Source organism: Lithobates pipiens, unplaced genomic scaffold (genome assembly GCF_037356315.1).
Source record: "Lithobates pipiens isolate NorthernLeopardFrog02 unplaced genomic scaffold, aLitPip1_a1.2 Scaffold_3, whole genome shotgun sequence".
Taxonomy (NCBI): Eukaryota; Metazoa; Chordata; class Amphibia; order Anura; family Ranidae; genus Lithobates; species Lithobates pipiens.
The window spans coordinates 283,869,213-283,895,199 of record NW_027507790.1 but is presented as its reverse complement, the minus strand read 5'-3'; the positions used below and the strand labels follow the sequence as shown (position 1 = coordinate 283,895,199).

The 25,987-nt window shown below is 49.8% G+C and overlaps 1 protein-coding gene and 1 long non-coding RNA gene across 2 annotated transcripts; both read left to right on the top strand.

Moving 5' to 3' along the window:
- Positions 1–2,270: 2,270 nt before the first annotated feature.
- CHMP1B (charged multivesicular body protein 1B) lies at positions 2,271–21,703 on the top strand. The gene is given in 8 exon segments (XM_077463239.1): positions 2,271–2,459; positions 3,687–3,740; positions 3,743–3,835; positions 16,060–16,128; positions 16,214–16,321; positions 16,763–16,806; positions 17,848–17,920; positions 19,926–21,703. Coding segments are annotated over 8 exon segments (660 nt in total). The 5' UTR covers positions 2,271–2,285; the 3' UTR covers positions 19,971–21,703.
- On the top strand, positions 7,357–14,131 carry LOC143941204 (uncharacterized). Its single transcript, XR_013263999.1, has 2 exons — positions 7,357–11,091; positions 11,552–14,131. It is a non-coding gene; the product is annotated as an uncharacterized LOC143941204 (long non-coding RNA).
- Positions 21,704–25,987: the final 4,284 nt, after the last annotated feature.

Here is a 25,987-nt window from a genome sequence, read left to right as displayed (position 1 = left end):
ATAGATCCCCCCCACCCCTCCGGAACACCGGCTATAGACCCTCCCCCACCCCTCCGGGACACCGGCTATAGACCCTCCCCCACCCCTCCGGGACACCGGCCTATAGACCCTCCCCCACCCCTCCGGGACACCGGCTATAGACCCTCCCCCACCCCTCCCGGGACACCGGCTATAGACCCCACCCCTCCGGGACACCGGCTATAGACCCCCCCCCCACCCCTCCGGGACACCGGCTATAGACCCCCCCCCCCCCGGGAAACCGGCTATAGACCCCCCCACCCCCCCGGGACACCGGCTATAGACCCCCCGGGACACCGGCTATAGACCCCCCCCGGGACACCGGCTATAGACCCCCCCGGGGACACCGGCTATAGACCCCCCCCGGGACACCGGCTATAGACCCTCCCCCCACCCCTCCGGGACACCGGCTATAGACCCTCCCCCCACCCCTCCGGGACACCGGCTATAGACCTCCCCCCCACCCCTCCGGGACACCGGCTATAGACTCCCCCCCACCCCTCCGGGACACCGGCTATAGACTCCCCCCACCCCTCCGGGAAACCGGCTATAGACCCCCCCCCCGGGAAACCGGCTATAGACCCCCCCCCCCCCTGGGAAACCAGCTATTAGTCCCCCCCGGGGAACCGGCTATAGACCCCCCCCTCGGGAACAGGCTATACATCCCCCCCCCCCTCCCTGGAAACTGGCTATAGATCTATAGGACTTCCCTGATTTTTTATTTTTTTTATGTCGGTGATTCTTTTCCTTACATTCAGCGGGGAGGCGCACTGACAGAGCACTGATTGGTTGTTAAAGTGGAGCTCCACCCACAAGGCTTGTCTGCCTCCTGGTTGTGACAGGTACCCCCCCTCCTCCTCCTTCCCCCAGCGCCGGCCATTCAGAATGCGGTGTGCTTTGTGCATGCGCAGTAGGGAGCCGCCTATAAAGCCACAAGGATTCCCATCCGGTTTCCTTATATGGAGATCCTGGAGCCTGATTTGCTGATTGAAAACAATTCCGCCGCCCCCGTGAGAAGCCGCCGCAGTTGATGACTCGGCTGCGCCAATCGCCGTTGTGTTTTGCGTTGCTTCCTTTTTTGGCCACTAGGGGCGCGCCCCCCGCTCGTCCCCGGAGCTGAGGTGAGCGCCTGCCGGTTGCGATCACCGCCGGAGTCCTACGATCGCTCGGGGCACATGGAGAACCGGTTCTCTGAGGGGAGACCGATCCTCTGTTTATACATCGATCTCCTCCCCCTACACAGTCCCCTCCCCCTTCCATTAGAATCACTCCCTAGGACACACTTAACCCCTTGATTACCCCCTTCCCTGCCAGTCACGTTTATACAGTAATCAATGCATTTTTATAGCACTGATCGTTGTATAATTGTCGATCGACCCGAAAATATATTCCGCCGTAATTTTGTACAAACCAATCAATAAACGCTTATTGCGATTATTATTATTTATTTTCTTATTTTACCAAAAATATGTAGAAGATTACGTCATATATTTATATATATATTGGGGATATTATAGCAAAATGTACAAATAATGTGTTTTTTTTTTTTCAAAATCGTCGCTCTTTTTGTGTTTATAGCGCGATAAATAAAAAGCGCAGAGGAGATCAAATCCCACCAGAAGAAAGTTCTATTGGTGGGGAAAAAGGACGTCAGTTTTGTTTGGGAGCCGCGTCACATGACCGCGCAATTGTCAAAGTGACGCAGCGCCGAATCACAAAACGTGGTCTGGAGGGGGGATGGGCGTGGATGGAGGGGGGATGGGAGGGGGGATGGAGGGGGATGGGTGGGGGATGGGAGGGGGAGGGGCGTCGTGGGGATTTCTTTACATTTGGGTAGATTGTGTTTCCGGAATATCCTGAGAAGACGGAGCGATCGATGGAACCATCTCTATGGAGATCATAAAAGATCCTCTGATGTTCTGTATCTTTCGTCTGATGCACGTGGTGAGAAGCTCGCAGTGTGCGGCGAAATCAGAGGAGCCGATACACCTGTGCACAAATAAGGGGGGGGGGGGGGAGGGGGTTATACTGAACGCTCAGTGTAGTGATAGGGATGGGAGGATTAGAAGTCAGCTCGGGGGAGGGAAAATCGGGGGGGGGGGGGGGGGGATTGTCTGATCAATTATTGTGCTCTCTGTTATCAGTTCCATTGTTCTGTGGACTACAGGACCCCTTCCCCTATGTTGTGGAGAAGAGGAAAGGGGAGGGTGTTCTGTAGTCCTGCACAGTAAGTGAGCATTGTCTCCCCCCAGAGGACAGGAAGTGTTATGGCGGGATCCCGTCATGTCTGTCCTCAGGATTCCTCCTCCATTCTGTGTCTCCGATCCTCAACTCCTCCTCCAGAAAACCTCTTCAACCTGAAGTTCGCGGCCAAAGAACTTCACCGGAACGCCAAGAAATGTGAGAAGGAGGAGAAGACCGAGAAAGCCAAAATCAAGAAGGTCCGAAAACGGGCAACCCCCAAATCTCCCATATAGAGGTGCCCCGCCCACCGCACACACACACTACCCCGCCCACCACACACACAACCCACACACCGCCCCGCCCACCACACACACACCCACACACCGCCCCGCCCACCACACACACAACCCACACACCGCCCCGCCCACCACACACACAACCCACACACCGCCCACCACACACACAACCCACACACCACCCACCACACACACAACCCACACACCGCCCCGCCCACCACACACACAACCCACACACCGCCCCGCCCACCACACACACACAACCCACACACCGCCCACCACACACACACAACCCACGCCCCGCCCACCACACACACACAACCCACGCCCCGCCCCGCCCACCACACACACAACCCACGCACCGCCCCGCCCACCACACACACACAACACCACGCCCCGCCCACCACACACACACAACCCACGCCCCGCCCCGCCCACCACACACACACCCACGCACCGCCCCACACACACAACCCACACACCGCCCGCCCCAACAAACCCCTACCCGCACACACCGCCCCGCCCACCACACACCCACCCCCCCGCCCCAAACAAACCCCTACCCGCACACACGCCCACCCACGCACACACACCCCTCCCACACCCCTGCCCTCACACACGGCCCACCCACGCACACACCCTGCCCTCCCACACCCCCTGCCCTCACACACACCCCACCCACACACAACCCCCTGCCCACACACACCCCATCCACACACCCCGTCCATACACAACCCCCGCACACATATAACCCCGCCCACACACACCCCCACAATCTCTGGTATTCTCCATTCCCACAAAGCATCACTGCCTGGGGGGAGGGGCAGACACTACACGGCTCAGACTTCCCCACCGGGTTCTGTGTTCTTCACCATCCCTCCTCCCTTCCCGACAGCCTCCGATTATTTATTATTATTAATATTATATATAATTTTATTATTTAGAAATATATATATATATATATATATATATTATTATAATTATTCATAGTCGTGTATCGGACACTCTTCTTTCTCTTCTTTCTTTTTCTGTTTTCTTCTCCTTCTTTTTTTCTTTCTTGTTAGTATTATTCATAGTCCGGTATCGGACACTTTTATTATGATTCTTATTATTTTTATAATAATTATTATTCATAGCCGGGTGTCGCCCGGGATAATGTGATGTTTTTGTCGCTCTTCCTCTCTGCAGGCGATTCAGAAGGGGAACACGGAGGTCGCCCGCATACACGCCGAGAACGCCATCCCGGCAGAAGGAATCAGGGTATAAACTTCCTGCGGATGAGCGCCAGAGTGGACGCGGTAGCGGCGAGAGTGCAGACAGCGGTCACTATGGGCAAGGTGAGCCGGGTGCCCCATGCGGGGTATAAATGATGGGGTGTTCCTGAATTCTGCCCCCCCTCCCCACAGAGCGAGACCCCCTCCCCCCACAGAGGGAGACCCCCTCATGTACCTTCTGTTTTATCTTAAATTCTATCTGATATCGGTACTAATGTCGGCCGCATGAAGTATCAATCTCCCTAGACTCTTCACAGCGATCCTCAAATGTGTTACAAACTTGTTTATATATATATAATGATTGTGCGACCCGCGTATGCCCGCACCACTGAGGGACGGGGCGCCTGTGACGGATCCTTCCTTCGGTATATCCCGCTCCCTCCAGTCTGACCAGCAGAGATATATTATTATAGCTCCATTAAATACAAGTCTAGTCGGGAATGGCTTGTAGAGTCTTGACTGATTTATTGGACAGAATCCAGCCTTTTTATACACGTTTTACACAAGGGGGTAGATAACGAGGTAGGTCTGCTCATGGATACCCCCCCCCCCCCCCCCCGCCCCTCTAGCAACAACTTAAAAGACAATTGTATAATTAACATGCTAATTACCCCAGCACTTAAGGTAGCCCCGGTGAGCAGACAGTCGGTCTCCAGAGGTCAATGTGACAAGAAAAAGATGAATATAACAATACCAATCCCCCGTCCCATAGTCCAGCAGGCCCAACTACATCCACCACGGGTCAGCTTGGGGCTGTCCGGGAGAGTCTTGTAGTTCAGTTTGCCGGGAAAGTCCATCGGCGTTCCCATTCCGCTTTCCTGGCCGATACTGGATGGTAACATTGTGAGGCTCCATCATAACAAACATCCATTGTCCCCGGAGATCCGATTATCCCAGATTAATGGATTGTAGTCGGTGAGCACCATAAAAGATCGTCTGTAGAGATGAGGTTGGAATTTCTTGAGAGCCCCACACCAGCGCCAAACACTCCTTCTCCGCAGCTGCATAACCGGCTTCCCTGGGTAGCAGCTTCCGACTGATGGAGGCCACTGGGTGCTCACTGCTATCAGGTCCTACTTGGCTTAGTACTGCCCCCAGCCCGAATGTAGAGGCATCTGTGTGGACACAAAAACCTTTGGTTGGGTCAGGGGCAGCTAGAACAGGAGCTGAAGTTGGTGCATTCTTTAATTGTTGGAAAGCAGCTTCACACTCTGGGGACCACAGTACCTGTCGGGGCTTCCTAGTCAGGGGCTTAGCAATGGAACTATATTGCAGGACAAACTTCCTATAGTGCCCAGCTGTGCTGAGGAATGCCAGGACCTGGGTTTTAGTACGGGGGGGGGGGGGGGAGGGTTGGCCACTTGGGAACGGCCTCAATCTTAGCAGGCTCGGGTCATTGTCCACTGCCTACTCGATGTCCTTGGTACTGTACCTCGGACATCCCACTGCTGCCACCAATTGTGATGGATCCAATCCCAAACTCTGCTCGAGTGCTTCCATCAGTAATACCGCTTCCCGGACGGGGCGCCCGACAATTGTTTTATTTTTATATTATTTATTTTATGACATATTTTTGTATTATGGTGTTCCTCCCCCAGTGGCTAATTACCTGCTAGGATTGCTTTTACAATAAGAAAAAATAAGATTGCGCTATGGACAAATTTACCTGTTCACTAGACAAGTTTGAAATACAATAAAGTGAACTATGAGGGGTTAAAGCTGCCTGTGCTTGAAACCTATCCCTCTAAATGGGAATAGGCTGGAAATCTGAAAAGTAAGTTGAGCTTTGGCGCTAAAACCTTATTAGTGTACTAAAAATATGAATGCTAATACTCTGCAAGGTTAAACGAAACCTAATGTAGAAATTTCCCAAACTACACTATATGCGTAATATTAAACAAATTGCGTGAGATGAAAAAATGTGAATGAAATGTGTGTCTGTTATCTTACAACATAAACATGCACAAGTGTAGTGAAAAATACAGTTAATCTATCACAACTAAAAATATATATATATATATAACAACTAAAAATATGGGTGCTTTAGTGAAAAGTGCTTTTGCTCACATATGTGAGCCAATGATTATGCTCCAAAAGTGACAATCAGAAAAGCATTGTGAAAATACCAAGTAAAAACACCAAAAAAATCATATAATGTCCAATTAAAAATATTTTATAATGTCCAACTAAAAATATTGGTTCAAAGTCGCATCATCTAGTTGCTGTAAAAACGCATAAAACTTTTATCAGATAAGGAAGGTGAAGCAAGGTGACTGGTGTAAAAGGGTTGGATTCCTTTCCGGTGCGCCACTCTGTGTTAGAGAAGAAATATATATATGCGCTCACCAGACATCAAACCCTCAATGGGTTAACCAAGCAGTCACAGTATGAGCCACTGTGCAGCTCTCTCAGGGCTCTGCCTCCGCTGTGATGTGGAGATATTTTGCACTCTTCCTTCCGTGAATGATCCGTTTAGCGTTTATGCATAAAGGGAAACAGAAGTACAGCCATAGTGCAATACTGTTGTATAAACGTACTTGTTTATTAAAATCAGGTTACTCACAAAATCCGAAAAGACAAATCGCTATGAAATTGGTTGCGCCGGCGTTACTGCTTGAATAGCAGTGTAAGGTGCACGTCCTAGGCCACGCCCTACGCGTTTCGTCAGAGCGACGTCATCTGGAGGCTCCAGATGACGTCGCTCTGACGAAACGCGTAGGGCGTGGCCTAGGACGTGCACCTTACACTGCTATTCAAGCAGTAACGCCGGCGCAACCAATTTCATAGCGATTTGTCTTTTCGGATTTTGTGAGTAACCTGATTTTAATAAACAAGTACGTTTATACAACAGTATTGCACTATGGCTGTACTTCTGTTTCCCTTTATGCATAAACGCTAAACGGATCATTCACGGAAGGAAGAGTGCAAAATATCTCCACATCACAGCGGAGGCAGAGCCCTGAGAGAGCTGCACAGTGGCTCATACTGTGACTGCTTGGTTAACCCATTGAGGGTTTGATGTCTGGTGAGCGCATATATATATTTCTTCTCTAACACAGAGTGGCGCACCGGAAAGGAATCCAACCCTTTTACACCAGTCACCTTGCTTCACCTTCCTTATCTGATAAAAGTTTTATGCGTTTTTACAGCAACTAGATGATGCGACTTTGAACCAATATTTTTAGTTGGACATTATAAAATATTTTTAATTGGACATTATATGATTTTTTTGGTGTTTTTACTTGGTATTTTCACAATGCTTTTCTGATTGTCACTTTTGGAGCATAATCATTGGCTCACATATGTGAGCAAAAGCACTTTTCACTAAAGCACCCATATTTTTAGTTGTTATATATATATATATATTTTTAGTTGTGATAGATTAACTGTATTTTTCACTACACTTGTGCATGTTTATGTTGTAAGATAACAGACACACATTTCATTCACATTTTTTCATCTCACGCAATTTGTTTAATATTACGCATATAGTGTAGTTTGGGAAATTTCTACATTAGGTTTCGTTTAACCTTGCAGAGTATTAGCATTCATATTTTTAGTACACTAATAAGGTTTTAGCGCCAAAGCTCAACTTACTTTTTAGGATTGCTTTTAGATGAAATCGCATCTCTGGCTAAAAAAAAAGTCGCTAAACAAAATCCACACTGTTGAATATCAGTGTGCTATAATACCCAACGTGAAAATTTGTATGAGTTTTCTGACTGCATATTTCTATTTGATTGTCATTTTTTGCTGCTATTTCATCATTATTTATTGTATTGTTGATCATCTTTGTATGCACATTTTTTCACGTTGGGTATTATAGCACACTGATATTCAACAGTGTGGATTTTGTTTAGCGCCACTTGGTGTTTTTGTTTGCATTTCAAGTGTTAGATTTGCCTTCTTTCCACCTTCTGATAAATACATTTAATTTTTTAAGTGGCAGCTGGAGGGAGGGGATATGTGAGCGCTGTGATGATACACCAATTGGGAGGTCATTGAGGGTGTGTCTCAAGTTGTTTAAAAAAAAAGTCTCCCAGCTGCAGCCATAACCCCGGTATGACCAGTTGAAGCCAATCCATGTATGTGATTTGCTGTTACTATAATGAAGAACTTCTGCTATTTCACAATAATTGTAAACCAACCCAAGAGGAAGCCTGGTTGGCAATGGCCGGTCAGAATGACCACTGGTTCTTCCCAGTGGTGTTGCCCCCAGATTTATGTGGGGGGGGCAACATAAAACGTAAGATGCTCTTCCCTTGCTTGTACATGTCGCGCTCTTTATGTTCTTCATGGGTTTTATGTGAATAAAACCATTTGGATCTGGTTTGGTTTGGTGTGCAGCCATCTGGATTTTCCTTTTGTTGTTGCTTCGGGTGTGACTGGGTGAACACCCTCTGCAGTAAGGAAGTCGTGCTGGGGGAGCTGGCTCACCTGTGAGCAGCATGGACCTTTTTTGTTTCAAGGAAACTCTAGCAATGTCTGGGGGAACCCTGAGGTTCCATGAAACCCTGGTTGGGAATGGTTGATCACAAATATTTTTTGCCATGCCACTGGTTCTTCCAAGTGGTGGTGACCCTGGAACTATAAAGGAAGCCACAACTCAAGGGACCCTTAGCAACCTCTGGAGGAAAGCTAGGGCTCCACAGAACCCTGGTTGGAAATGGCTGATCAGAAAGATTATTGGCGCCGTACTACTGGTTCTTTCAAGTGGTGTTGACTCTGAAACTGTGCAGGCACCTTCAGATAGGAGGTCAATTATTCACAGATCAAGCAATACCTAGCCACCTCTGGAAGTACCCTGGTGGGAAATGGCTGATCAGCAAGATTATTGGTGTCATTCCACTATTTTTTACAAGTAGTGTTGACCCTGGAACTATGAAGGCAGCCACAGCTCAAGGGACCTCTAGCAACCTCTGGGGGAACCAGAAGGTTCCATGAAACCATGGCTGGTCAGAACAATTTATTAGTGCCATTCCACGGGTTTCTCCAAGTGGTGTTGACCCCCAAAACTATGAATGCAGCCACAACACAAGGAACCCTTAGCAACCTCTGGAGGAACCCTAGATGGTATTGGCTGATCAGAAAGATTATTGGTGCCATACCATTGGTTCTTCCGAGTGGTGTTGACCCTGGAACAGTGCAGGCACCTTCAGATAGGAAGTCAATTAGTCACATCTCAAGGAACCCCCCCCTAGCCGCCTTTGGAGGAACCCTGGTTGGAAATGGCTGATCAGAAAGAAGATTATTGGTGCTATATCACTGGTTCTTCCAAGTAGTGTTGACCCTGGAACTATGAAGGCAGCCACAGGTCATGAAACCCTTAGAAAACTCTGGAGAAACCCAAAGGTTCCACTGAACCCTGGTTGGGAATGACTGATCAGAAAGATTATTGGTGCCATTTCACTGGTTCTTCCAAAATGCGTTGACCCCTGGAACTATGCGGCAACCTTTTAGATGGTAGGTCAATTAGTCACAGCTCAGGGAACCTCTGGGGGAACCCTAGGGTACCATTAAACCCTGGTTTGGAAAGGTTGGTCAGAAAGGTTGGTGTGGTGATACTGGGTTTTCCAAGTGGGGTTGACTCCAAGCTATGTGGACACCTTTTGGATGGGAGGTAAATTGGTCAAAGCTTGAGAAACCCTTGGCAACCTCTGGAGGAGCCCTGGTCGAAGAATGCTGTTGTAGAGCTATAGCAATCCCTTCATTTTCTTAAATTAGTCCAATGCTCTGATAAACGTGTCGGATATTGCCCCCACCACCACTATTGATATTGGCTCCAGATAATAAAGCACTGGAAGACAAGGGCATGGAGCTATGACTGGTGGGGTATAGATTGTTAGGTGGAACTATGTTAAGTTGCTGTTTTGCATTCATTGTAAATATCAATGAATTCTTCTATAGTTCTGTAACATTCCAATCAATGCTTGAGGATTTATGTTGTATATTGATGGGAGCGCCTGAAAGTCCCAGAATTCTTTATAATGTTCTCAAGATGACGTTTGTGACACTCACCCTGGGAAGAGGCTTTTGGAGGGGACTGAATGCTAGCCTCTTGTAGGGCTCCTTGATTAATTTGTATATGGAATCATGATCTCGATTCAGCCCCAAACCCACCCCCCACGTGCGTGATCTGCAGAGTGGATTACCGCAATTTTTCGGGTGTCCCCGGGATGTAGCCTGGATCAGAGGAGAAGCCGTCGGAACCAGTGTGGAATGCAAATGGCGCTGATACCGGAACAGACGTCGGCAGAGCAGAGAGCATGGGCGGTACCACGTTTATTCGTTGGAGACCCAGGCCGAGAAACACTGTAGTGACTGCACAGTGAGTGTGCACACCAGCATTGATCCGATGGATTTTTCCAATACAAACGTGAGCTTATGATATACTATGACTGCTTGCTTGGACTTGAGATCCAGAAAGCCCATGACATAGGAGGGGGTAATCTCAGTCCTCCCTATGTCACCATGCACCACCCACAGATCTACATAAAAAAAAAAAAAAAAAAAAAAAAAACCTATATCAAAGTTAAACTCGACAAGAAAAAAATATTTTATTTTTAAGTAACCATTTTTAAAATGTAGATCTGTGGGTGCTGCATGGTGTCATAGGGAGGACTGATATATACCGACTATGGGCCCTGGCATTTGAGGGAGCTACAAGCATTTAGGAAGATATTCTGTTATGTAATGCAAAAGGACATTATTAAGGAGGCCCTGATGGTCTCTGCCAGCTTGGGACTCCGTGGACAAATGTATGTGAAAGGAATGCTGATTTGAAATCCATGTTAATTAGGTTTCTGGTTACAGTTTTTGTGTTGTCATCCTGCTGTGTATATACAGTATTTGTGTGTCATCTCAAAGCAGTTCATGTTCAGCAACCAAGCGAGTATTGTCTTGTTCTGTGGTTGTTAGCAGTTGGCATATTTGATATTTATATTCAGGGGGGAAGTGGTATGTGAGGAAAGCACTCAAGCAGAGTGTGGGACGTTTCGTTACATTAGTGACAAGCAGTGGGACGCTTTCTGCAGTGGGACATCCAAACCTCCAAGGTCCGGATATTAGGAGAGGAGGAGAGGTACAGATAACAGCCACCATGGAAGAGGAATTCGGAAGAAGTTTGGGTGAGATGCAGATACAGCACAGAGGTCGGTATCAGAGCAGGTCCTGCTGGGATGGTTTGATTCTGTCCTCTGGGAAAGAAGTGCTAGCCTGTGAGCAGCACCACCAGGGAAAAATTCTCCTCCTTCCAGGAAAGGTTCTGGTCGCAGTACGAAAGTGTGAATGGTGTTTTTGGGGGGGAACAACCGCTTAAAGTGGAGTTGCCCCCCAAAAAATAAAACTACTTAAAATTCTTTAAAAAAATCAAAAAAAATAATTGGCAAAAAAAAAAATTTTTACTCACCTCTAAATACCGGTTGCTAGGGGGTCCCTCGTAGTCTGCCTTCTTCATTGCCCGGGCTGGTGACATCACTTCCCCTCGCGCCGCACATTCACCTGGGACCTGCCACGTGTCCCAGGTGACTGTACGGCGTATCACGGCGCCCTGCGCCGCTCGCGCATGCGCAGTGGGTGCCCGGCTGTGAAGCCACAGCCGGGTGCCCACAGTATGCATGACGGCGCCGCGAGCGGAGCGGGGAGCGAGGGGGGGGCTTCGTTCCCCCGCATCGCTGGAACCCGGGACAGGTAAGTGTCCGATTATTAAAAGCCAGCAGCTGCAGTATTTGTAGCTGCTGACTTTTAATATTTTTTTTTTAGGGGGTACCCCACTTTAAGGAATAGAAAGCTGAGTTAACCAGGCTGGTCCAGGAGGAGATGCGGTTGGACGAGAGCTACAGAGCCCTCTGCTGGTATGTAGCCCACGTATGCCCGTGGACAGCGGACGACACCCCAGCAGAAGGCTTTGGCTACGGTGGCCTGAGGCTGTTAGAAAGGCTGTCACAGGACCCTGACTTTGGGAGTGATTTGGAGTGGCATTTGGAAGAAATCTTGGAATACAACGGAACGGATGCTGAATGTCGCAGAAGTTCCATGGGCACTGGAAGATTTGGAGTTTCTAGCCAATCAGGAATGGGAGCTGGAGATCGCCTACAGACGGCTGCTAGACTCTGCTCAGTACCAGGGCTGGGCTCCCTTTGCCTGGGACTATCGGGAAATACCAGCTGACAACTCTGAAATCCTGGCTGAAGAGTCGGCAATGTGGCAGAGTAACAGTGTGCTTTGCCCACCTGCCCCCACAGCTATGGATGCGGAGGTCTTATGGTGGATGCAGCAAGTGCTGACTGACCTTGATGATCCTGCGGGATGGTCTTGGATGGAGGAATGCGTCTGTTCTGGATGAGGGTCCGGAGATGGAGCAGTCGGCTCATCTCTCCAGCCACAGAATGTATGGATTTCATTGACCGATCATCAGAGGATGTTATAGATTATGAGTCACCTGCCAAAGTGATGGCACTGGGCACAAGGGCAGCCAACCCGTGCCCTGGATTTTCAGCAATTCCAGAGACTTGTGTTTTTAATTGACTTTTCTGCTGAGGAAGAACAGAGTGAGCCTCCAGCAGAAGAGCATCAGGGCAGAACATCACGGAGCTCTGCCCAGCACCAACAGCAGAATCTGGAGCTACAAGGAACCTCCCCAGCTGAAGCGCTGGCCACCGGACAGAGGATCCAAGACCTCTGCCCCACATCTGTGGCAGTTCCGGAGGCTCAGGGTGAGAAGGTGGCGGTCACTTCCCAGCAGCAGATCAGGATCCAGGGAGAGGAGGTTTTCATCTCTTCCTTCCCCAACAGTCGGCCAGGGTGGAGGAAGCGGTCTTTCCTCCCCAGCAAAGATCCGTGCACCTGAGAGACAATACCAGAGACATGTCCCAGCAGCCAGATAACGGAAGAGGAAGCAGCCGGCTCACCTCCCCGATGGCAGCTACACAGTTCGGGAGTGGAGGAATACAGCCTCCTGTCCCAATGGTTAGCCAGAGTGGATGATGTGGAGTCCCCAGCAGAAGTGCTGGCAACAGGGCAGAGTGCTGCCAACCTCTGCCCAGCACCGGCAGAAAACTGTGGAGTTCCAGGGATCTGGGGCAGTCGGCCCCTCTCTCCAGCGACAAGCCGATGTAGTAAAGCTTCTACCCCCAGCTCAATCACTGGCAACAGGGCAGAGCGCCTCTGGCCTCTCCCTAGCACCTACAGTGTCTCTACAGCTTCAGGGAGCCGGGGCGATCGGCCCCTCGGCCCAGCAGCAAACTGAGCCCCAGAATGTTAAATGCCCAGCTAAAGCTCTGGCAGCCGGACAGAGTCAATGACCTCGGCCCCACACCTACCAAGGTCAACTATTCCTTGCAGCCAAGAAAGGAGATCATGCGGGCAGACTGTGAGTTCCCTCTGCACGACTAACGCATGTCCAGACCAGGTGGGGGTCCGGGATCTTGTTGGTCAACTTTTGGATGGGGGAGAAATGTGACACTCACCCGGGGCAGGGGCTTTTGGAGGGGACTGGATGCCAGCCTCTTGCATACAGTCTATGGGCCGTGGCATTTGGGGGAGCTCCACACATTTTTAGGAAGATGTTCTGTTATGTAATGCAAAAGGACATTATTAAAGGGGTTGTAAACCCTCGTGCATCCTATGCATTAAGGTGTGAAAACTTCTGTCCGTCATCGGCGCCCCCCCCCCCGTTTTCACTTACCTGAGCCCTGGAAATTCCAACAGCGAGGATGCTCTGTCCCTCTGCCCGGGGTTCTCAGCACTTGATTGGATAGACTGATAGCAGCACAGCCATTGGCTCCCGCTGCTGTCAATCTAATCCAATGATGTGGGGGCGGGGCCGAGTCTGGCATTCGCGTCGATGGGTGCCAATGCAGGACTCTGGAGCACACCCGCAAGGTAACCCCCCCACGGGAGAACGCTTCTCCTCCGGGTTACCTGATGTGGGAAGGAGCCGCAAGAGCCGCCAGGGGACCCCAGAATGAGCAAACAAGCAGGACAAAACTCTGGATAGCCGCACACTGGAAAGACTTGAAATCCCATCTTTAATTAAAACAACGTGGGTCACATCAAAACAATATAAAAAAAATCCACAGCAAGAGAATAACGGGGTACAGGAAAATGTTGACGTGTTTCGCGCTGTAATCCGCGCTTACTCGTATCCAGAGTTTTGTCCTGCTTGTTTGCTCATGGTGTGTAATGGTTAGCACCCGGGGCTCATCAATAGGAGACAGAGCTTCAGTCCTCGAGGATTACTTTGGAGCGGGGGTTCATCCTTTCTATTGGGGGACCCCAGAAGAGAAGGTTCGGGGCCACTCTGTGCAAAACGAGCTGCACAGTGAAGGTAAGTATAACATGTTTGTAAAGCTTTGTTTATTTAAAAAAAAAAAAAAAAAAATCACTTTAAGAAGGCCATGATGGTCTGTGCCAGCTTGGCACTCAGTGGACAGATGTATGTGAAAGGAATGCTGATTAATGGGATCTGGAAAGCCCGGGTCTTTCACCCAATAGTCTATTGTCTCGTTAACACACCTTTTTGTCTCCTAGCAAACTATTGGGGGATGCGTTTCTACTTCTGTATTGTAAGTTGCGAGTCAGATGACAAGTCTACCCTGAAAGGTCATATCTGAGTCACCTGTCCGGGTAAATGATTATGAAATCATGTTAATTAGGTTTCTGATTACAGTTTGTATTGTCATCCTGCTGTATACATTTGTGTGTCATCTCAAATCAGTTCAGTCCATGTTCAGCAACCAAACGAGTATTGCCTTGTTTTGTGGTTGTGAGCGGTTGGAATATCGATATTCAGACTGGAAGGAAGCAGTGTTTGATGAAAGCGCTCAGGCGGGGTGTGGGACGTTTGTTACAGCGGTTTTCTCGGTGACAATCATCTGGCAGGTGTGTGTCGGTGCCCCGGGCATACAGCTGTATATTCAGTGCCTGTCCATGAACAATGCGGCAAGTCCTGAAATCACCGTGTGATCAAGCTGTGTGTGCGCCGGAAATAATCTTCCCCTCAGGATCACATCAGATACATTTCTGCTACATCTACAAACACAACAGATGGCTGTGCGCTCTCCTATAAAGTGGCAGCTGTTGGGGAAGCTTTATGGTGACGTTTATGGCAGTGCGGATGGTGGAATTGTCTGTCCCAACCACAATCTTCCCGTCTTACAGTTTGCTGCCGATTGTAAATTGTTGATTCTCGGAAAGTATGTGGATTCCCCGGAGGGATGTGAAGTCTGAGATTGTATCACTTTCCGCAGTAATAGGAGAGGAAGTAAATAAGTAATGTATGATGAGGCTGGATACAGCCCAAGGGGACCCGTGAGAAGTCTCCAAGATGGCGGCTAGGAGGACCCTGTGTATATTGGGAATGTTAGAGAATCCGACAGACAGCTCAGATCGACTATAAGACACCCTCCATCGGGGTCAGGACCTCCTTCCACCTCCTGGTGATCCCTCTAGTGATATAAAGATCTATATAGAGGAATCAGGACCTCCTTCCTCCTGCTGGTGACCCCTCTAGTGATATAAAGATCTATATAGAGGAATCAGGACCTCCTTCCTCCCGCTGGTGATCCCTCTAGTGATATAAAGATCTATATAGAGGAATCAGGACCTCCTCCCTCCTGCCGGTGACCCCTCTAGTGATATAAAGATCTATATAGAGGAATCAGGACCTCCTTCCTCCTGCCGGTGACCCCTCTAGTGATATAAAGATCTATATAGAGGAATCGGGACCTCCTTCCTCCTGCTGGTGACCCCTCTAGTGATATAAAGATCTATATAGAGGAATCGGGACCTCCTTCCTCCTGCTGGTGATCCCTCTAGTGATATAAAGATCTATATAGAGGAATCAGGACCTCCTTCCTCCTGCTGGTGACCCCTCTAGTGATATAAAGATCTATATAGAGGAATCAGGACCCCCTTCCTCCTGCTGGTGACCCCTCTAGTGATATAAAGATCTATATAGAGGAATCAGGACCTCCTTCCTCCTGCTGGTGACCCCTCTAGAAATAAACAACTCATGATACATTAGTGTGATGGTCGTTGGGAAGAACGGTCCTCACACTTGTGGTCATTGGGGAAGAATTACCTCCTTACAGATGGCTAAAAAGATCAATGGCATGATTGGGAACTTATCTGAGAGGCAGAAATTGCCCATTACTGAAGGAACCCCTACAACCTGTGGAGGAACCCCTACAACCTCTGGAGGAACCCTGGTTGAGAATCACTGATATAGAGGAATCGGGACCTCCTTCATTTGTGATTCATCCTCTTTCTTGTCTCCTCTCTTCCAGGTCACAAAGTCGATGGCCGGGGTGGTGAAATCGATGGACGCCACATTGAAGAGTATGAACCTGGAGAAGGTGAGTTGGTCCCGAGGAAATTCTCTTGTGTTTAAAGATTGTTTTGTATCTCTGGAGATCACATCCCGACTTCCCTTCATCATAGATCTCCGCCTTAATGGACAAATTTGAACATCAGTTTGAGACCCTCGATGTTCAGACACAACAGATGGAGGACACCATGAGCAACACAACAACACTGACTACCCCACAGGTAAAGTCTAATCTTGTCAGAAGAGTGTCTGTCTGCCTGATCTCTGTATGTAGTTCCTGATCTCTGCCTGATCTCTGTATGTAGTTCCTGATCTCTGCCTGATCTCTGTATGTAGTTCCTGATCTCTGCCTGATCTCTATATGTAGTGCCTGATCTCTGCCTGATCTCTGTATGTAGTGCCTGATCTCTATATGTAGTGCCTGATCTCTGCCTGATCTCTGTATGTAGTGCCTGATCTCTGCCTGATCTCTGTATGGAGTGCCTGATCTCTGCCTGATCTCTGTATGTAGTGCCTGATCTCTATATGTAGTGCCTGATCTCTGTATGTAGTGCCTGATCTCTGCCTGATCTCTGTATGTAGTGCCTGATCTCTGTATGTAGTTTGTGGTGTGTAGATATAGAGGAGGGATCGGTAAGGAACGTTCGTCTTTCTCATTTCAGGGTCAGGTGGACAATCTATTACAGGAGATGGCGGATGAAGCCGGGTGAGTCATTCTTCTGAATAAGAAGCCGATCCGTCATTTCCCCTCCCCCACCATCTCTCTGGAGGTCTCCCTCCTCTCTATCCCTCCCAGTGTGGGGGCTGGAAACCCTCTGGCTGGATGGGGGGTCCTTTTATTTAGGGGTGTGTAATAATCTCAGACCCCCCCCCCCCCCCCATACAGCTCAAAGTCCTCCAATTCCCCCCCCCCCCGTAAGGGGGTCCAATCTCCTCCCCACAACATATATAATGTCCATCCACACAGGTGCCCCCCTTTACAGCTTCCAGACCCCTCCCCCTATTCTATTAGGGGGTCTCTCTCTCTACACACCTTGAATAATGTCCTTCCCTCCAGGGGCAACATTAGAGACCCCCCCACAGAAATGATCCTCCACAGCCCCCGTACCCTCCCCCTACAGAATTGGGGCCCCTCTACAGCTCCCCTCCCCCTACAGAATTGGGGCCCCTCTACAGCTCCCCTCCCCCTACAGAATTGGGTCCCCTCTACAGCTCCCCTCCCCCTACAGAATTGGGGCTCATCTACAGCTCCCCTCCCCCTACAGAATTGGGTCCCCTCTACAGCTCCCTTCCCCCTACAGAATTGGGGCTCCCAGACCCCTCCCCCTATTCCATTCGGGGGTCTCCCTACACACCTCATATAATGTCCATCTATACAGAAGCAGCATTGGAGACCCCCCACAGAATCAGAGACTCCTACATATAACTCCTCCCCCCCTAATCTCCTGTAGGGGGTCCTGCATTGGAGACCCCCTACAGCGTTCATGTTCAGATTTGTAGATCCTCTTGTGTACAGACAGTGCAGCCTGCATGCTGCTATCTGCTGAGATAAGATCAGTTATCCTTCTGGAGTTCCCATATATACAATGTATATTATCTCTGTATAAAATTGTTACAAAGTGTCTGAAATAAGAACTGTCTGTTTTTTGGTCCCAGCCAATGCCCAGATTGCAGCTGTCAGTGTGCAGTGCACTTCCTGATCTGATTGGCTGATTGTCACTCACATGTTGTCTCTCTGTGTTTGCAGACTGGACCTGAATATGGAGCTTCCTCAGGGACAGACGGGATCTGTAGGGACCAGCGTAGCTTCTACAGAACAGGTGACACACCTCTTCCTTCCTCATGGAGGAGGGACTTGACTCCGCCCACCAGACAAGAAATCCCCCCCCCCCCCCCCCAAACATCATCACCCCCTGTTCATGTATTTAGTCAGGTGTGCACAGGCACCTCACACATAGGAGTGGGGCGGAGAAAGCAGGCGCGTGGTTTGGTGGGGCGGAGGAGGCGGGCGCGTGGTTTGGTGGGGCGGAGGAGGCGGGCGCGTGGTTTGGTGGGGCGGAGGAGGCGGGCGCGTGGTTTGGTGGGGCGGAGGAGGCGGGCGCGTGGTTTGGTGGGGCGGAGGAGGCGGGCGCGTGGTTTGGTGGGGCGGAGGAGGCGGGCGCGTGGTTTGGTGGTGCGGAGGAGGCCCGAGCGTGGTTTGGTGGGACGGAGGAGGCGGGCGCGTGGTTTGGTGGGGCGGAGGAGGCGGGCGCGTGGTTTGGTGGGGCGGAGGAGGCGGGCGCGTGGTTTGGTGGGGCGGAGGAGGCGGGCGCGTGGTTTGGTGGTGCGGAGGAGGCCCGCGCGTGGTTTGGTGGGGCGGAGGAGGCCCGAGCGTGGTTTGGTGGGGCGGAGGAGGCGGGAGCGTGGTTTGGTGGGGCGGAGGAGGCGGGAGCGTGGTTTGGTGGGGCGGAGGAGGCGGGAGCGTGGTTTGGTGGGGCGGAGGAGGCGGGCGCGTGGTTTGGTGGGGCGGAGGAGGCGGGCGCGTGGTTTGGTGGGGCGGAGGAGGCGGGCGCGTGGTTTGGTGGGGCGGAGGAGGCCGGGCGCGTGGTTTGGTGGGGCGGAGGAGGCCGGGCGCGTGGTTTGGTGGGGCGGAGGAGGGCGGGCGCGTGGTTTGGTGGGGCGGAGGAGGGCGGGCGCGTGGTTTGGTGGGGCGGAGGAGGGCGGGCGCGTGGTTTGGTGGGGCGGAGGAGGGCGGGCGCGTGGTTTGGTGGTTTGGTGGGGCGGAGGAGGCGGGCGCGTGGTTTGGTGGGGCGGAGGAGGCGCGCGCGTGTGGTTTGGTGGGGCGGAGGAGGCGGCCGCGTGGTTCTGTAGGTCAGTGGCGGTATTATTTTCTGTAAATGTCAGAGCGGAGTGCTGTAGATCTGTTCTCTGATCATGTCAGGAGCTGTGTATACTGTGAGTATATGGATGTCTCAGACGCAAGGTTGGGGCGGAAGGGGCAGCTTTTTTTAGGCCCTTCAGCTGAAGGGGGGCAGAAAGGCCGGGGCCTGCAACCTAGGAGGCAGGTCACAGCTCATGGGCAGGGAGCGCACTTTGAACTTTTACATCTGGAGGTGGGAGCTGGGCGAGGATAACAAACCTGTTTTGCAATTCTAGGTGCCCCCCCCCCCCCCCCCACCCATCACAACCTCTCTCTTCCCTAAGCCTCCTGAGATATTTGTCATCCCAGCAGGCTTTGGGGTGATCTCCAGCATGTACAGGGGTGCCTCATCAATGGGGCAGGTGCAAGAACCCGGACAAATGCCCTCCTGATGATGCACTGGCAGCCCCCCTGGAATAATCTCACTGTATCCCAGGGTGCCCATTCACAGAGTGGCCAGGGGGTGGAGCTACACTCATCACTGGGGTCAGGCAGGCTCAATGGGGAAGGGGCAACTGGCTGTAGAAGACCTTGATGTGGCGTGGGACCCGGGATGTCGCACCTGAACAATAGATTGGTGCAGGACAACCCGGATCCGCTGGACAGGTGAGTCAGAATCCTCCATTTATAGCCCCAGCATGGCATGACCCCAGGGCGGGGGAGGGTGTCTTCTGGCCCTCTTCACTTAGCAGTCAGCCTGGGTCTAATGGGCTTCTTCTCATCCTGTGCCACCTTGGAGAATGGCTGAGGATAGTCAGCTGACTGATCTCCTTTAAAGTCCTCAGGGGTGTTGGGGAAGAAGGGGGAGGGGTTTGTGTTTCCTATTTAGGGGCGGATCTCTCTCCTGTGTGCTGTCATGGAAGATTACTTATAAATGTATCACCAGGTATGTGATTGGATAGAACTGACTTTGGTTTGTGTTGCAGGACGAGCTGTCGCAGCGGTTGGCGCGCCTGCGTGATCAGGTGTAGGCGGAGCCTCTTTCCCCGAAGTGCATTATCTGCATTCTGCTGTATATATAAATATGGTACATACCGAATGTGTCCTCTTTCTATATTTCCATATAAATAATCCACACAAGACGCTGACCTACTGACGGCTTCATCGGAGACCCCACAGAGCCTGGCGACCTCGCCGGACATCCGCCATATAGATGAAGACGCAGGAAGGACGGCCCCCGCGGGGTGCCACTGACCATCCCATCAGTCTGTAAATTCTCTCTTCTAGCACTTTAATGGGAAGTCTGATTCTCCTCCTGGATTGGATGGCTATGGACAAAGTCCCGCCTCCTGCAGTCCTTTGGGACAGTGATGATGCTGCCTGTTTTCTTTTCTGGATTGGAAAGCTTTGCATATAGTCCCACCCCTTGCAGTCTCCCGGGTTATTGATGATGCTGTCCATTCTGTTTCCTGGATTGGAGGACATGCACATAGTTCAGCCCCTTACAGTCCCCTGGATCATTGATTGATACTGTGTGTTCTCTTGGATTGGGCAGCTATGCACATGGCCCTGCCCACGCAGTTCCCCGGGTCATTTATGATACTTTTTGCGCAATAACTGCCCAATCAATGAGCACGTAGTCCCACCCCGTAGTTCCCAGGGTGATTGATACTGTCTTTTTGCATTGGGCGGTTATGAACATAGTCCTGCCCACCCGGTTCCCCGGATCATTGATGATGCTGTTCTCTTGGATTGGGCAGCTATGTGCATAGTCCCGCACATGCAGTTCCGCGGGTTGTTGATGATACTGCTCTCTTCGATTGGTCAGGTATGGGCTTAGTCCCGCCCACACAGTTCCCAGCTGCCCAATCCACGAGAATAGTCCCACCCATGCAGTTCCCCGGGTCATTGATGATGCTGTGTGTTCTCTTAGCTTGGGCAGCTATGCACATAGTCCCGCCCCCGCAGTTCCCAGGGTCATTGATGATACTGACTGTTTTTTGCTGTGATTTGCAGCGCCCAGACCTGCGTGCATTCGCTGTGTTTTGATGGCTAAGTTTGTATTTAAAATCCTCTTTTCAGTAACTACAATAAACTCTAAAGAACAAAGTCTGTGATTATTTCTCATTGGCCGATGATGGAACAGGATTGGATATACAAAGAAACAGCAAATTCTCTTTAAAGAAGAGCAAAAAAAATAAAAAAACCACGCATGATATGCTCTAAAATTCGTACGGAGTGCGGACGCATGGAATGCGGACACATGGAATTATTATGGAACCTCCATTGAGGAGCACAAGACGTTTAGTGGTCGGTGATGAAGCCTCAGTGCGTTTCCTACTGACGTCACCTGGAGGACCTCAGACTCTGTCCTCCCCCCTGATCTGTCCTCCGGATCCTCAGACTCTGTCCTCCCCCCTGATCTGTCCTCCGGATCCTCAGACTCTGTCCTCCCCCCTGATCTGTCCTCCGGATCCTCAGACTCTGTCCTCCCCCCTGATCTGTCCTCCGGATCCTCAGACTCTGTCCTCCCCCCTGATCTGTCCTCCGGATCCTCAGACTCTGTCCTCCCCCCTGATCTGTCCTCCGGATCCTCGCTCTCTCTGTATAATTGGTGTACATGTAACTCTTTTGGTTGCAGAATTCCATATCCTGGCGTCTGATCACATCTTGTATATAACCATCCGCCATTCAGTCCCTCTTCCCGCTCATCTGTAATCTATCTCTGCGTTGCTTTTAATAAACTTTGTTGGTTTTCTCTGTGTGTGTTGCTGTGATTGTCTTCTCTGGGTCCTCCCTCATCTGAACCTGTATATAAAGAATAGACCCTTCATACTGGAAGGTTTGGGTCGCTCCTTCCAGAGATGGATTTCTCCTTTTCTGCATTCTCTTTCTCCTGATCGGAGTTCAGCTTTAAAAAAATATTTGTACAAACTGTCCGCAGCAGAAGTGTGTTTTTTTCCCCTCTTTGTCCTGAGGTTTATGTGTGTCTTGTAGCACAGTCGGTAAAGCAGAACTTCACCCTCTTTAAGAGTTTTAACACCCCCTCCCCCTCTTCCCTATGTAATACAACCAGTGATGGCATTTTTTACTCCAGAAACAAACCTGTTCTGCACTGCTAGCCCATTCCCAACGCCTCCTGCGATATTTGTCTCATCTCAGGAGGCTTTGGGACCATTTTGGACAGGCTGTGCAGGTACAGAGGCTCCTTCATCTGGTGCGAGAACCCAGACAAAAGCCCCCGGCCCACTGACCACTTCATTATAGAAGATGGCGGCATCAGAACCCAGCGTGTGACAGACAGTGGTGTCACTAGGGTTGGTTGTCACAGCCCTCCCAATAATCAAGAGGGATCTCTACAGACTGTGATGTAAGGGGGGGGGGCCTCTCATGTAAGGGATGGGCTTTGATGCAAGGGGGTCCTCTGATGTGAGGGGGGGGGGGGTCTCTGGTTACTTTATCTCTACTGAGATTCCACTTACTTCATCCCCTTTACCCCAGGGTCTGCCGAGTTCCCCTTTACCCCAGGGTCTGCCGAGTTCCCCTTTACCCCTGGGTCTGCCGAGTTCCCCTTTACCCCTGGGTCTGCCGAGTTCCCCTTTAAACTAGTGTGCCAGACGATAAGTATTTCTAGAAGGGTGGTAGGTCAACCATGGCAGCCCCCTCACAGCAGAGTCTTTTACCTTTTATATGCAACCCCCCCCCCCCCCCCAGTGTGTTTAAGCTGAGCATTGCCCTCCCCTCCATGGGACTACAAATCCCAGCATAGCAGGCTAGTATCCCATTTTTAGGCTGCTCCCCAATGCCCCCCACACAACATGACTGAGCATGATTGCCCTGCAGAAGACCCACTCCCTGGCTGCTCCATGCCACGCTCACACTGCCAGAGTCTGTGCCCCTCCTCCCCCACTCTCTCCTTACCAGACAGTGACATGTCCTCAGTCCTGATTCCCGGTGAGTCCCCCTCCCCTTAGTTGGTTCCATTGTCTACAGGGCAGAAACCGGGAGTCGGGACACTCTGAGGTGGAACAGGGAGGAGGAACTTACATCCTCCTCCTCTGCCAGGGCCTATGCTTGCACTTGATTGGTTGCTAGAATGCTAAGCTAACTAATTAATTTTAATAGACACTGGGCATTGCTGGTGCCAGGGGAAAGTTTTTAGGTGGCTGGGCCTATATTAAGGTAGGGAACTGGAGCTGCAACTCCAATAGCGTCTCCATTCATCTGGCCCTAATGGGGGTGACAACATTGTGGTCGGATATCACTTCCTATTTGGTGTCATCCCTCTAGCAGGTGTCACCCGGGTGCGGTCCGCACCCCCTTTAGCAATGCCTCTGGTGACAGCAGGGCGACAGAATACACCAGAAAACGCTGAATTCTCTGGGCATGTATGAGGGGAACCTAAAGGGACTCTAGTGGCCAAATCCTCCCCGCTCCCCCCACGTCCTAAAGTTAGCCTTCGGGAAGATTTTGTAGACATTGCAGATGTACAAAGTGCCCCATTGGGGCCGGGTGCAAGATCCCAGACAAAACACCCACCCCCTGATCTCACCAGTCGAGAACCCAGACTGTGGACCAAGCATGCTGCTATCTGGAGGAACCTACGTAGATATGTGGAATCCAAGTTCACAAAAAGGGGGCGGACTTCTTGGAAATGAGGACCCCATGATGACCGAGCAATGACCTGGTGAAGTTCCTTCCCCTATGATCAGGATGGAGGAATCTCTCATCTGAAGACCATATCCTGGGTATGTAGTTAGGAGCACCTACTAAGAACTTGGAAGTTTGTTTAGAATCTCTCTTGAGCGTCGGATACAACACGTTTTGGGGTATTGACTCCCCTTCTTCAGGCGTTTGTAACCAGTCTGCTAAATCCAGTCAGCTGCCCTCATCTCTACACAGGAGCTCCTTCTGACAATCGGCTAAATATACAGTGCCTTGCGAAAGTATTCACCCCCTTGAACTTTTCAACCTTTTGCCACATTTCAGGCTTCAAACATAAAGATATAAAATGTTTATTTTTTGTGAAGAATCACCAACAAGTGGGACACAATTGTGAAGTGGAACGAAATCTATTGGATTTTTGAAACTTTTTTAACTAATAAAAAAATGAAAAGTGGGGCGTACAAAAGTATTCGGCCCCCTTGCGTTAATACTTTGTAGAGCCGCCTTTTGCTGCGATTACAGCTGCAAGTCGCTTGGGGTGTCTCTATCAGTTTTGCACATTGAGAGACTGGGCAAGAATTTCATTCTTCCTTGCAAAACAGCTGGAGCTCAGTGAGGTTGGATGGAGAGCGTTTGTGAACAGAAGTTTTCAGCTCTTTCAACAGATTCTCGATTGGATTCAGCTCTGGACTTTGACTTGGCCATTCTAACACCTGGATACGTTTATTTGTGAACCATTCCTTTGTAGATTTTGCTGTATGTTTGGGATCATTGTCTTGTTGGAAGATAAATCTCTGTCCCAGTTTCAGGTCTTTTGCAGACTCCAACAGGTTTTCATCCAGAATGGTCCTGTATTTGGCTGCATCCATCTTCCCCTCAATTTTAACCATCTTCCCTGTCCCTGCTGAAGAAAAGCAGGCCCAAACCATGATGCTGCCACCACCATGTGTGACAGTGGGGATGGTGTGCTGAGGGTGATGAGCTGTGTTGCTTTTACGCCAAACATATCGTTTTGCATTGTGGGCAAAAAGTTGTATTTTGGTTTCATGTGACCAGAGCACCTTCTTCCACATGTTTGGTGTGTCTCCCAGGTGGCTTGTGGCAAACTTTAGACGAGACTTTTTATGGATATCTTTGAGAAATGGCTTTCTTCTTGCCACTCTTCCATAAAGGGCAGATTTGTGCAGTGTACGACTGATTGTTGTCCTATGGACAGACTCTCCCACCTCAGCTGTAGTCCTCTGCAGTTCATCCAGAGTGATCATGGGCCTCTTGGCTGCATCTCTGATCAGTCTTCTCCTTGTCTGAGCTGAAAGTTTAGAGGGACAGCCAGGTCTTGGTAGATTTGCAGTGGTCTGATACTCCTTCCATTTCAAAATGATCACTTGCACAGTGCTCCTTGGGATGTTTAAAGCTTGGGAAATCTTTTTGTATCCAAATCCGGCTTTAAAACTTCTCCACAACAGTATTACGGACCTGCCTGGTGTGTTCCTTGGTCTTCATGATGCTCTCTGCACTTTCAACAGAACCCTGAGACTATCACAGAGCAGGTGCATTTATACAGAGACTTGATTACACACAGGTAGATTCTATTTATCACCATCAGTCATTTAGGACAACATTGGATCATTCGGAGATCCTCGCTGAACTTCTGGAGTGAGTTTGCTGCACTGAAAGTAAAAGGGGCCGAATCATTTTGCACGCACCACTTTTCAGTTTTTTATTTGCTAAAAAAGTTTAAAAGTTCAAGGGGGCCGAATACTTTCGCAAGGCACTGTAGGCTTTGGAGGGCATTCCCGATTTCGGATACAAATCACTGTTCAGTAGGGCTGCAACTAACGATTATTTTCATAATCGACTAGTTGGCCGATTATTGTATCAATTTAGTCGGTTAATAAAATTAGAAAAAAGTGTGGTGTATAATTTAGTGAATATGTAAAGTTTTTAAAAAAAACAAAGGCAATTTATTCTTAAATATCTCTATATGCAGTGGTAAATATAAATAACCAACTATAGGGTTAGAGAGCAAAATATTGAATCCACTCTGAGAATAACAGACAGAAGAGATATACTGTATATATTAGAGGTGATATATACTTTATATACTATTAGAGGAGATACACTGTATATACTATTGAAGATATACAGTACTGTATATACTATTAGAGGAGAGATATAGTGTATATACTATTAGAGGATATATACTGCATATGCTATTAAATGGTCAATCTGGTAAATATCATCAGACTCATTAGCTTTAACCCCATTTTGTTACTGGCTGATTAATCTATTATGAAAATAGTAATCGATTAATTTCTTAATCGATTAGTTGTCGATTAGTTGTTTCAGCTCTACTGTTCAGGCCACGAAGGAGAGTGCACTG